Genomic DNA, 12,589 nt, shown 5'->3' on the forward strand with positions numbered 1-12,589 from the left:
GCCTGCATGTATTCAAGGAGCAAAATGGCCTGTCCCTCCTCCCCTCACTGGTTGCTGTGAGCTGCTGTACACTTTGGCATCTTTGGAATGCGGCTTTTATTGTTCTCCAAACAGCAGTGCTTGATGACTAGAAAAACCTCTGCCAAATACCCGCAGGTGGTCTGCAGAGCTTAGACCTGGTTTAGACCTAGTAGTTGCTTTCAGCAAGCCTCTTAGCCCTCTTGATGCTTTCCTAGGGAGAAGCTGCCTGGCAACAGGCAGTACCTGGGTCTCTGCTGGCAACATATGTTAGCAGGAGTCTTGCCATCCTTGGCAGGGGATTAAGAGAGTCGGGTACTTTCATTGAGTTCAATTATTGAGTTATCCATATTTATAAAGACTTGTAAACATTTTAAAACAGTGAAATGTTTTGCTATTACAACAACCATCATAGGCCTCTATTAAGTGAGCACTTCTTTTTATTTAGGCTACCATGTTTGCTAGTACAGCAACTAAAAATCACACAAGCTGAAAGACTCCCAAAAGGCCTTCCATCACAGACAACGTTTTCTCGAACCAAAACATCAAAATACTGTGCTGAAGGATTTCCAGCATGTCACAGGATTGAAATGTTCTGGGACCCTGTACTATTCTTGTGTGCCTTCCCAACCTGCAGGCAGAAGTAGTCATTCCTTAATCCTAAGAACCAACTTTGCTGGCAGTACCCTGAGCTTCTAAGTAGACCTGCAATCTGTCTAACAATAACCAGTTTTCTAAGATAGACCTGCCTCCCCAGGCAGTTAAATAGAGCTCTTAAGACTATCTATAAAAGTGACCCCCACTTACTTCCCATAATAATTAAACGGGTTCATGCCTCTAACTGATTAAAATCAGACATAGACAAGACAAATGACAGCACATGGTTTTGGTGCAGAAGGGTGTGGACTGATCAGTAAGGAGAACAGGCTCTTGGGTTTTCCCGTGGGGTTTTGCCTCTTGAGGGCTGATTATTTTTTGTTTTAGGTTCTTTAATCTAGGTCTTGCTTGTCTTAGGAACCCAGCTGGATCTTTCTTCTTAGGAGGGTGGAGGGAAAAGAGGTAATGAGATGAGCAATTCCTTTCTCAGGTTCATGTCTGTGTGGGCCTGATCCAGCTTGTCTGATGTCAGCAGTCCCAGCACAGACAGTAGGGCATGACTGACTTCCTATTTCAGGAGATGTTAGATTCCTTTCAAAGGATGTGGGTGGAGAGTTGGTATACTGGGATGCCATGCTTGGCCTTCTTAATGAGTGCCATTTGCTTCTCCTGATGTAGGATGAGATAGAAGTCTTGTGGCATTTATCTTTCAGGCTGGATCCTTATAGACCGTTGTGGGAAACATTTTGGAACGATTTTAAATTATCTTCGAGATGACACGATTGCGCTTCCAAAAAACAGGCAGGAGATCAAAGAGCTGATGGCAGAAGCCAAATATTACCTCATTCAAGGCTTAGTAGACCTGTGTCAGACAGCCCTTCAGGTAAGCTATGGCAGCAGCCTGTGGGGTTTTTTGCTTCTAAAACTTCCTGTTTCGTGTGCTTTGTGGGGCTGATGCACGTCCTGGCAGTGCTTCATTGGCCTAAATATCAAGTTTTGGATGCCAAGATCAACGAGTGTGATTTCCATCTTCATCATCTTCCCAAGCTGATGAGCTGAGAAACATACCAGTATTGTTTGCTCTGTGTGCATGTTCTCATCTGTTGTTCATGGGACACTAGATTCTGTGATGCTTCTTGTAAGAGAGAATTTGGATTATTATCTTAGACAAAATATCCCAGTCCATCTCTCTGGTGTGCTGCTGCCCTCCATACCAGAGATGGCTGCATTTTTGTCGGGGCGAGGGGTGGGCAGGAGATGTGTATATTTATATCCTAGCACTTAAGATTCGGATGTGCTATTGTCATGCCCCAAAGGAAGGACGGTTCAGCGGTAAGGCTATGCTAGTATTGAATTTGGGAGACATGAGTGTAAGTCTTTGCAATGCCAAAAACTTCCTTTGTGGCCCTGGGCAAGTCATTTAGCCTGTCACCTGTAAAATGGTGGTAACAGCACTTCCCTACCTTGCAGGGATATTAAACAAACAAATATGGTAGAGTCTCAGATAGCCTTCACCACTGTAGAAGTATCTGGTAGGTAGGCCTTTCTTTTGTTTTGGTGTACATTTCCTCAAGAAGCCAGTAGTTGGGGGTCTGAGTTCCTACAGCACAAAAAGAAATTAAAGAATGGGAATTTGCAGGTTAGTATCATATCCTGAAATCCACTGAGTTAAAGTCCCAGTTATTTGAATTCGGGCATTGTAAAAGATTTGATGGCTATTGCTTTACAGTGCTGTGTGTAATACCATGTGAACAGAATTAGTGGACACTTTTCAGCATTTTTTTTTTCGTAGTTTCTATAGCGGGTAGGGGGGATGCCATATTGAAAAGCATACAGGCAATTTCCCTTCAAGTTTGAAGTTTAAAACTCTTCTAGGAAAAAACACATATCCTAAGATTGTCCTCAGTTATTGAACTCTTTGATTCCAGCTGCCTTGCATAGAAAATTAGTCTGTGATCTTGGTGCTTGCAGTACAGGGAGTTTGAGGACTAGGAGCTGTGTTACTCAGTGAATGTCCTGTGCATCATGGTTGATCCTTTATGTACGGCAATGTTTTAAGTTGATTAAAACTTCTTCAAACTCTACTCATTTTCTTGAAGGAGCCTAAGCAATAACCCACTTAACATAAGCCCACAGTGGGCTTGCAGGCATTGCTGTAACTAGGAATGACGTTTGCTTGCATCCAAACGCTTCAATTATTCCTGCCTTTTGGGAATAAAAAATGTCTCTGCTGTATTTCTGGGTTGCAGCTCAAAGGCAGTGTTATGTAGTTACTATAGCAACTGGGAGCTGTTTCTCTGCATTGGAGGATTTGGGAACATGGTGCGAGGGTCTGGTGAGAAAAGCAGGAAACATTAGTTTCATTATTATGCCCTTGATTTATTCATTTATTTTTATTTTAAATAGGACAAGAAGGACTTGTATGAACCTGTCTGTAACATCCCCATCATTACATCGCCAAAGGAAGAAGAGAGGCTCATAGAATCATCTATCAAAGTAATTGCTTTTCCACAACCTCCTACTGAATTTGTACCAAAACCTTTCAAATAGTTTCAGGTCAACCTTTCATTTTCCCTATTTTTCCCCTCTCCCAACAGCCTGTAGTCAAGCTGCTTTATAACAGGAGCAACAACAAATATTCCTACACCAGGTACGACAGTTCCGTTAATAATATAAAGTCCTCTTGGCTAGTGGGATGAAGTTTGCTGGGGGATGATTTTTCTTGTTTATACCAGCTGCAGTTTTGAAAGTGTGTACTCTTAAATGACGCCACTCTTACTGAGAGGAAGTCGGAGCCCTTGCACTCCAGTGTGGAAAGCATCACGTGGAAATGCAGTATGTCTAGTGGGGGAGGGTGGTAGGGATTCTCTTTCTGTCTGAGAAGGATGAGATTTATCAGTACTTGCCAAATCTGGGCATAGTTCAGGCAATGCAGTGTAAACTTCCACTTGCACAATGTGACACTAATAAGGTCGTGATCCGTGCCTCCCTCTGAATCCCATTCTGGCGTCTTCTGCCAGTGCACCTCTGTCCTGACCACCTTGCTATACTCCCGTGCCTCCACCCTTCTCTAAATCACTTAGTTATGTAGCCAGAGAGAAAATGCATAAAGGAAAGATAGGAAAGCATCTCTTCAGACCAGAAAAATCCTGAAGACCATTGTTGCTATTCTAATGCGTAACTATACATTTTGGCTTCCTGGGCAAAACTTTGGGGGAAACGGAGTGAATGTTCCTTTGTTGCATCTGACGCAGCCCTGCTTTGCCTGGCAGTAGGAGCTGTGTGCAGGAACACTGCCTGGCCCTAGAAGCTGACCTGGAGCGGCTGGGCACCCCCTGGCCATAGAAGGGTCTTTAACTTGCCCAGGGACTTGGAGACCTCCTGCCTCCCAACTATACCTGGCTCCTATGTTCAGGCAGCACAAGGCTGCTCCTGCTCAGTTTCTAGGGCTGGGTGATGCAGATCTGCTTCTCCTGTGTCTTGCCATGCAGCTGGCGATGCCAGGCGATGCCAGCTGCCAGGCGATGCCAGACATCCTAAAGGAGCTGGCGATGTCAGGCGATGCCAGACATCCTAAAGCCAGGCGATGCTGTGCTTCTCCAGCTCAGCTCCTATAGCCTGAGCAGGTAGTGCAAAGACTCGGGGGGGGGGGGGTATAATCCTCTTGCCAGAGGGCTCTGGGTTTTCTGAGATCAAAGCTTGAAGCAATTTGAAATGTCCTGAGTTGTGTATGAAGAATCTTAGCCTTTTGCTTTTTCAGGCTGACACACAATTACAGGAGCTCTGTCAGTCTCCTTATTCTCTAGGCACACTTCCAGTGTGCCTGCAGGGAGAGGGATTCTAACAAATATGTAATTACTGTGCTAAATAAAACCATGGTCAGCATATCATGTAATGAACTTGGGCACTGGGCATTTTATAGCTGTTGATCACTGATGTAACAGCTTGATAAATTGTCACATTTGTCCTCTAAAGGCTGGTACATTTGGTCGTGGGGTGCAGAGAATCTTATTTGTGTCTCCTGTTGGCCATTATCTGCCCTTTCCTTGGCAATGCCCAGCAGTGAGTCACCACTTATATTCTCCAGTTAGATTAATGCTTGCCGCTCTAGTGGGGTAGGCCTATTTAGCCTGTGGTACAGGCTAGCAGCTAAACTACAAGAACCTTTTAACTGGCTTTGCTGTATTTCAGCAATTCGGATGACAACCTATTGAAGAACATCGAACTGTTTGACAAACTCTCTCTCCGCTTCAATGGCCGAGTCCTCTTCATTAAGGATGTTATAGGGGATGAGATCTGCTGCTGGTTCTTCTACGGACAGGGGCGGAAGCTTGCTGAGGTCTGTTGCACATCTATAGTCTATGCTACCGAGAAGAAACAAACCAAGGTACCAAGGTTTGATCTACTTGAATCTTATGGGTAAATAGCAAATTGGTAGCACTTTCCATAGCCGTTCACGTTCTCCCTTTGGAGATTTTAAACACCTAGGTGTGTTTAAAATCATGGCAGGAAAGCATCAACCTCAGTTCATTGAGGGGATGGGTGATGGCATTGACGGTCAGTGGTGGAGAGCAACTCAATGGCTAACTAAATGCCTCCTTTTCTGGGTCTTTTTGCAACCAAAAGATGTTGATACTTGAATGGAGTTCAGAAATGAGCAAAGTGTGGTTAGGAAGCTGGGAGTAATGTAGGAGAAAGAACTGAGGGTAGAAAATTCAAAATACCTGAATGACTTATGAGCATAGGCTCCATTGAAAGTTAATAGAACTTTTGTGCTCCTAAATCACAAGTGTGTTTGAAACTCTCCCTGCCTTAAAATAAGGCATTAATTCAGTTTCTAGTTGCATCTGTGTATGTGACCATAGAGTAATGGTAGACTTCTCTTGGTTTAACTGGAGCAAAATCAGACCCCTAACCGTGCCAGTTTGACTAAACAGATGCAACTGGTGGAAAAGCATAATGCTCTCCAAAGACTGAAAAGATGCATCAAAAAGGGAGAACAATTGTTCGGAGTAAAACACATCAGAATAACTTCCTTTCCTTTTTGTGTCCTTGTGACAAGGTAATCTGACAGGGCTGTGTCATGAGTGCTTCTGCTATGGCCTGAATAACTGAAACTAGTAGGATGAAATTTAACTAAATTAAAATCTGGTGATCCACTATTGATTATAATGTTAAAAATCCAGAGCAAGTCTCCTGACCCCTGTCGTAACTATTGGTTTACATGGGTGTGAGCAGAAAGAAGCTCATATGTTGCACTTCAGTTTCAGAAATGAAATTTCCCAACAGAGAAATGTGTTAGACTTTGGAATAACTTTGTAAACTCAGAGACAGATGATCGGGTGGTAAGGACATCCAAGTTTAGGCTGGTGAAAGTACTAGTAGAAGGTATTAAGAATAGTCTTTACCCAGGGGAATAGGACCAGATTTTCAAATGAAGGCTAAGACAACAGTATAGAGGCGCCCTCCATACTATTCCACCTGGTTCAAGAAATATGTGGATTCTCTCCCTTAGGTTGAGTTCCCTGAAGCACGTATCTATGAGGAGACACTAAATGTCTTGCTTTTTGAAACTCCACGAGTTCCTGATAACTCGCTGTTGGAGGCAACGAGCCGGAGCCGAAGCCAAGCCTCTCATAGCGAGGACGACGAGGGCTTTGAACTGCGAGACCGAGTCCGTCGCATACACGTCAAGAGATACAGCACCTATGATGACCGGCAGCTTGGCCACTAGGATATCGGCTGAAGAGAAAGGGTTTGCTTTGTGTGCTTGTTTGTAGAGCATAAAGACTGGATGTTTTTGCGTGAGAAGTTTGGCTGAGAAGCAGGGGGTGGACTGTTGGACTCGCTGGTTGAGAAGCAACTTAGCATCTTTGCACACAGATTCAAAGCAACACTGAAGGCCAGAGGATTCAAGAGTCACTGATGTGTCCGTTGCGTACCACACAGTGTAAACAGAGCAACATTCACTGTGTTGCGCAAGGGATGGGCTCCCCGGACCCTGTCTCTTCTGGCAGCTACCAGTCACCTTTTTGTGAGAAGCTACAAATTTTTCCTCAAGGTGGTGATTCTGTTTGCAAACTTTTCTTTTCCCAGAGCCTTCTGTTACAGTTCTGTACCATGAATATGTAGGATAGGAAAGAGACTGGAGGTGGGGGGAGTTGAACACTAGCTCCTTTTGCAGACACTACGCTCTCCAGACCTCATTATCTTCTTGTGAAGCAAGCAGTTGGACTCCCAGGGCTATATGCAGAATGTTTCTGTATTAAGATCACTTTTGAGCCTTAAACTCCTTGTCCTGTCTCACTATAAGCCAGGATTTTAAGGGAAAGCTAGAGTCAAGCTAGCAAATGATCCCTTTGTAGAAAAAGGGAGGAACCTGGAGAACTCAGTAAAATAAACATGAAATGATGTGATATGGGGGGTGGGAATGGGTGTGGTAAAGTTTACAAGAAAGGGAGCCTTAAGGTGGGATCAACCTCCTGTTGGCCTGGAATATGTGTAGACGAACCCTGAATATACAGATCATGGGAATTTAGGGAATCGCTCCAGAATTAGTTGCTGCCTCTTTCCTCTTAGCTACATCAGTGTTAGGATGTGTTTCTTAAGTTGTGCGGGGGGAGGACAGGGTGATTGAGGCAAACTTTAATACTCCTCACTGGCTAATGGTGAAGTGCAGACCAAAGGGAGCTTCCTAGTGCTCAATAAGGTTGGCACGCAAGGGGTAGTACCTGTGTTTCTATTCTAATTTCCCTCTAAGGCAAGGAAATGGGAGTGGGGGAATGAGACTAGCCACTGAAGCTTGGGTGCTATAGGGTGAAACAGGACCAAAGGGCTCAGCCTAAGGGAAGACTCCTTTTACTGAATTTTAAACAATGTCTGTAGCTGAGAATTGGTGGAACTCCTGATCAGAATTCCTGATCAGAAAATGTTGGTGAGTCAAATAGCTGTTTTTCAACATATTTGAAAGGGAAAAGATTTCAACCGTGTACTCCAGAATGTGGCTTCTTCTTTTACTGAGTTAACATGATATCTGTGTGAGCAAAGAGTTTGTAAGGGTGTAGATGTGATTATCCAGTGAGAGATGATTATGCTCAGGACTGGGTGAAAGCTTAAGGGCTTAACTTTTCTTAAGCTTTGCTGGCCACTTGCCTCAGTCCTGTTGTTGGAGGGCCCCCTCGAGCGCTGCAGGTTTGATTGTATGCTATGCACAATTAGCCACGTGCCCTGTATTCAGGGTTGTTTCAGTGCTGGTCAGTTATTTGTTTGGCAGACAGGAAAAATTGTCACCTGTCTAGACTTGTTTTTTCGTGTGCGCCCTGGGATGCTGGTTGATAGTATTTTACCTAGGCTGACCTTCCTATGCTGAGAATTTTTTCCCTGTTCATTTTTCAGGGAAAAATGCAGAGTCTTTGCACATTGCAAAGGAGAGGACCTTATAAGCATAGACCACTAACTTACGCAGTGATGGACTTCAGCCCCTCTACACGTCCAGTTCCTTTTGATTCTTCCACTAAAGACTATGAGTTATGGAGTTAAATTAATCCTTTCTCACATCATCTTAACTTAATCACATAGGGCAAGCTATCAAATGAACTGGAGAACTTGCGGTTAGTATGTCAACAGTGGGAGTAAATCACTGTGCTCGGTGATGTAGTTTCACTGGTGCTAACTAAGCACAGAAAAGAGCATACTGGAACTTGTACCAGCTTGGGCAGCCTCTCGTAAGGGGCAAACCCCTGTCTGCCCTAGGGTAAGCACTAGTTCAGGTACACTGACTGCTAGCCACCTGGCCTGCACAGGGTCTTTTGAGTGGCAAGTTTTGCCAGATTGAAAGATCCTTATTCAAGTAACTTGCATGTTTTAGGATTTGGCCCTTTGTAACTGCTCAGAGTGACTGACACTTACCTCAAAGGGAAAAGTAAGATTTATTTCACAGGTTTTATAAAATATGAGAGGGTTTACATTGACTTCAGAGTGAGAATGCAGAGAATAAATGAGGTTGTGAGACTAAATTAGTATCCAAATGTAATGAGACCCTTTAAAACCCAACCTATTCAGCACATTTAGTGTTCTTTCTAAAGACAAAGCCCAATCGAGAACAGTCTGGTTAGACAAGAGATTTTGAGTACTGTAATCATGTAAAGATTTATTTTTCTTACAAGTTCATTAAATAGTACATGACTGTTTTTAAAATTATAGCACATTCAAGATAGTGTCTAGTATGATTTTATTTCCCTAGATGCATTCAAGATGCACATTGAGGAAGACAGCTAATTGTTTTAACTATTAATTTGAAAATGAAATGTATCAATTTCTGATGGGGAGACTTCATCAGTTTGGGTAACAAGTTGAGCCTACCTACAAGAGAGCAGCTGTTCAACAACACCTTCAACGGGGCCTGTTGAGCAGTCACAAGTTGGGTTAGTAAAGTCGTTAACCTTTTTTTCTTTTTTCTTTAAATCTGTTAGACTCCCAGCTCTGGGCCACCAATTCAGATCCACTAAATAGGCAGCCTGGTTCATGGGTCTCAGTTTAGTTCCCAGTAGCTAGGGTTCTGTGTTATAAATGCCTCCATCACAATTGGCCATAAATGGCTTCTTTTACCCTCTAACAGTGATCTTTTTATATTGGCTGTGAAGGAGTAGGGGTGGGCAATGGGGAAGTGCGGTATGTGACTGCCCGTACTGTATCTGAATTTCTGTGGTCCTCAGGACTGTCAGGTTGGCATTTCTTTCATCACTGCTAAATCATTTGCAAATTTTAAAAGCAAAACTTGGTGGGATTATTTTCCTGCAAAGTCTGTTTTAGCATTTACTATGCAACTTTACTGTAGTTTGCACTGGGCTGGAGAGGGGTTTTGGTAGGCCACGTTTGAAAAGAATGGCAGGGAGTGCCCTCAGATTTCTTGTTTTAAAAACAAGATGGTAGGTATTTCGGAGAAAGGCAGTAGTCACTACAGAATCCCTGTGCTTGTTGCCTAGTCGAGCCTCCTGCGTGTGGAAATGGATCTCTTTAATTCTCCTTGCATTCAGGAACAAGTGTTGTCACTGTAATGCACCTGCCTTTTTATGAAAGGACTCTTTAAACACTAATTACAAATAACCCACTTTCCATGAAGTCTGTTTACCAGCTGGTTTTGATAATCACAGCAGTGAAAAAATAATGCAGAGACTTGTTCGGACTAACGCTTTGGAGGTTTTTGAATTGTCAAGCTGGTTACTTAAAGTAATTTCTCTGCCCCACCCCTGTATTTTATAATTTCTGAAGTGTGATTCTGTAAGTCAGGGGACCCAAGATGGTTAATTCCCTTTTTTCTGGAGAAGTAATAATCTTGTTGATTGTATTTATGGTATATTGCAAGTGTTATAAGCTCTTTAAAACAGTTCCCAATAGAGGCTATCGTCGTGGGTATAGGATTTTTTTTCTTTGCTGCACAGAGTAGATGCAGTTTGCTTTTGTACTTCTAACATCGATTTACTTTTATACTATAGAAGCTCCCTTTGTAAAAAATATTTTCACACAGCCCTCTCCCCTCTCCCCCCCCCTTTTTTTTTTTTTTTGAGAAGCGACTAATCAGTTCAAATTACCACTGTGCGTGTTGGAGAAAAGGTTGGACTGGCCTAATGAATGCTAAAGACCGTTTTGCAAGGCTGTGTTAACACGCAATTATTCTCAGAAGAATTCTATTACCTTAATATACCTATTCCCTGAGTTTCTTTAAGTCAAATCTGCATGTCGATCCCTGGGTTCTTGTTCTTATTAGCCTACTGGGTTTTAGAGCTAGTGCCTTTAAAAGAAAGCGAGGTAGATTCTGTACACCAAGGTTTCTGAAATGCAGTTGTCAGTTAAGCTCAAAATGGTGAATCATGTGGTAGGTAAGAGGCAGATCCCCAAATCCTACAGTGAATTTTCAAGGTTGGCAATTAGAAGGTTCATCTTGTAACTTGTAAACCGAGCTAATATGTCACAAAGATGAGGCGTGCTTTTGGAAGTGTTTTGGATGTTGTTTTCAAAACTACTGAGAAATGTCTTGGTGCTGGATAAGGAGAAGTTTTCAAAACTGTTTAAGGGATTTAGAGGCCAAATCTTACTAGAAGTCAGTAAAAACTGTTCTCCTAAGCAGCTAAGGATTTTTTTTTATTTGAAAATAGACACCAAAATGCTTATCTGAATTATTTGATGAGATTATCTAATAACAATACTCTTTCTCCCTCCCTCCCAAATTACATAGTACTGTCCACTTATTCAGGAACAAAAAACACTCTCATCATTAACACCTGATTGGGTTGGAATCGCATGTAGCCACTTCCAATCTGGTAGGTAGGTTGTCTTAAATGTGTAAGCCTTAACCCTAGAAACATCCAAGTCTGGTCTAAACAAGTGATGTTCCAATCATGGGTACAGGACTGTAGGTCTTCCCTCCATGTTCTTGCCCCTGTGCCCCATGCTCTTCAGAGCATACTTGGGAGACACTAGTTAAAATGCCTGTGGGTAGCTTTTGCTTAATGCTCCCATTGTTACAACTACTGTTGCTACTGGAATTCTTGGTTAGATGTCCTGCTAACAAATGTATGTGCCCCATACTAACAAAGACCTTCACAATGGCAAGAGATGATAATATTAGGTAAGACTGCTATATCCCTGTGTTTTATAGAGCCCCTAGAATGTACTAAGCTATTTTTTACTGGCTCGGTTATCTAGTTTGACAATTTACGTGAAGTCTCGCTGAATGCAAATGGAGGAATAGGACGTGCCTTTGTTCACATCTAACTGCTTTGACCTAAAGGGTGGGCAGGTGTCTCCTTTTTCCCCTTAAATCCATCATATTTCAAGTGGCTTCAATACCGAATGTTAAGTGAATGCTTTCTTTCATTGCACCTAAACCATGACCTGTTGATTGTACAGTGACTACCTGATTCTGAATATTTTTGTTACTAATATTTGTAGGTTTTGATGCAACTTGTACAATGTATTTTCATTCTAACCCTCCTTTTATTTACTTAAGGGGTGCAACTAGCTTGGCTGTTATTGAATCCTAGGTCACGTTTTCAAAAGACATTGTATAATGGAGAACAAACAGCATTGTGAAGGATAATGCAGCTTTGAAGTACCAGTCTTCACTTATTTATAGTAAAATACCCATTTTCAGGGTGACAAAGCAGCCATTCTTGCTGAGAACAGTCTGTGATGTTTTAAATAGCGCGTTATGATCCTTCTGTTAAGACGATGCAGATTTCTAATTGGAAGCACTTACATCTGTGCATTAAGAAATCTGAAATAACTTTCTTCAAAGAACATCATTTGTGCTGCTCTCTCGAGGCGCCTCTGAATCTAAAGTAGCCTTTTGGGGAAAAAAAAGAAAACTACTTTGTCACATTTGCAGTGTAGAAGTCTAACTACACCAGCCAGCAATCACTAGCTAGTGGAGCCTTTTCTGAACCCTGCTGTCCTCTGTGCACTGCAGTTAATTTGAACTTCCTGTGTTCAAAATATTGTATTGGCAGATTGAGGAGCAAATGGAAAATGTTAACCAACATGAACCCTTTAACAGGGGACTGTACAACATCTGCAGTTTCAGTAATGGGGTCCTAATGAATTGTAAATGGCTCTAGTTTTTCTACAGGGAAGGAGACTTGGAGCTTATGTTAAGCAGCACTTTGGTATCAGTTTTTAATTAGGTGATAATATCATACAGGATAGTGTTGGAGGATAGCAGTCTCCAACTGCTTGATAAATGCCAAGACCAAACTAAATGCTTAACCTTCACCTTGACATTTAAGTTTCGGAACAGGAGACATTTATCCCCTGGCAACTTTCCATTCTACTGATTTCTTTTTATCTCTTGTATCAAATGATGAAAAATAAATAAATAACGGAGACTAACGGGACACTGGAGTGACTGATGCCAGGCTGCTGTTGAAAAGCTGCATTCTGCCTAGCAAAGATGATGCTTGTTTTCTTCCGCTTTTCC

The 12,589-nt window shown here is 42.4% G+C and overlaps 1 protein-coding gene across 1 annotated transcript in view; it reads left to right on the forward strand.

Moving 5' to 3' along the window:
* Window positions 1-12,583, forward strand: part of TNFAIP1 (TNF alpha induced protein 1) — a 14,618-nt gene extending 2,035 nt beyond the window's left edge. The window contains exons 2-6 of the mRNA XM_006016101.3: window positions 1,329-1,498; window positions 3,022-3,111; window positions 3,213-3,265; window positions 4,807-5,002; window positions 6,131-12,583. Coding sequence (XP_006016163.1) covers window positions 1,329-1,498; window positions 3,022-3,111; window positions 3,213-3,265; window positions 4,807-5,002; window positions 6,131-6,349 — 728 coding nt within the window. The 3' untranslated portion in view covers window positions 6,350-12,583. The remainder of the gene's footprint in view (window positions 1-1,328; window positions 1,499-3,021; window positions 3,112-3,212; window positions 3,266-4,806; window positions 5,003-6,130) is intronic.
* Window positions 12,584-12,589: the final 6 nt, after the last annotated feature.

The sequence above is a fragment of the Alligator sinensis genome, unplaced genomic scaffold, assembly GCF_000455745.1.
Source record: "Alligator sinensis unplaced genomic scaffold, ASM45574v1 scaffold118_1, whole genome shotgun sequence".
In the NCBI taxonomy this organism is placed as follows: domain Eukaryota; kingdom Metazoa; phylum Chordata; order Crocodylia; family Alligatoridae; genus Alligator; species Alligator sinensis.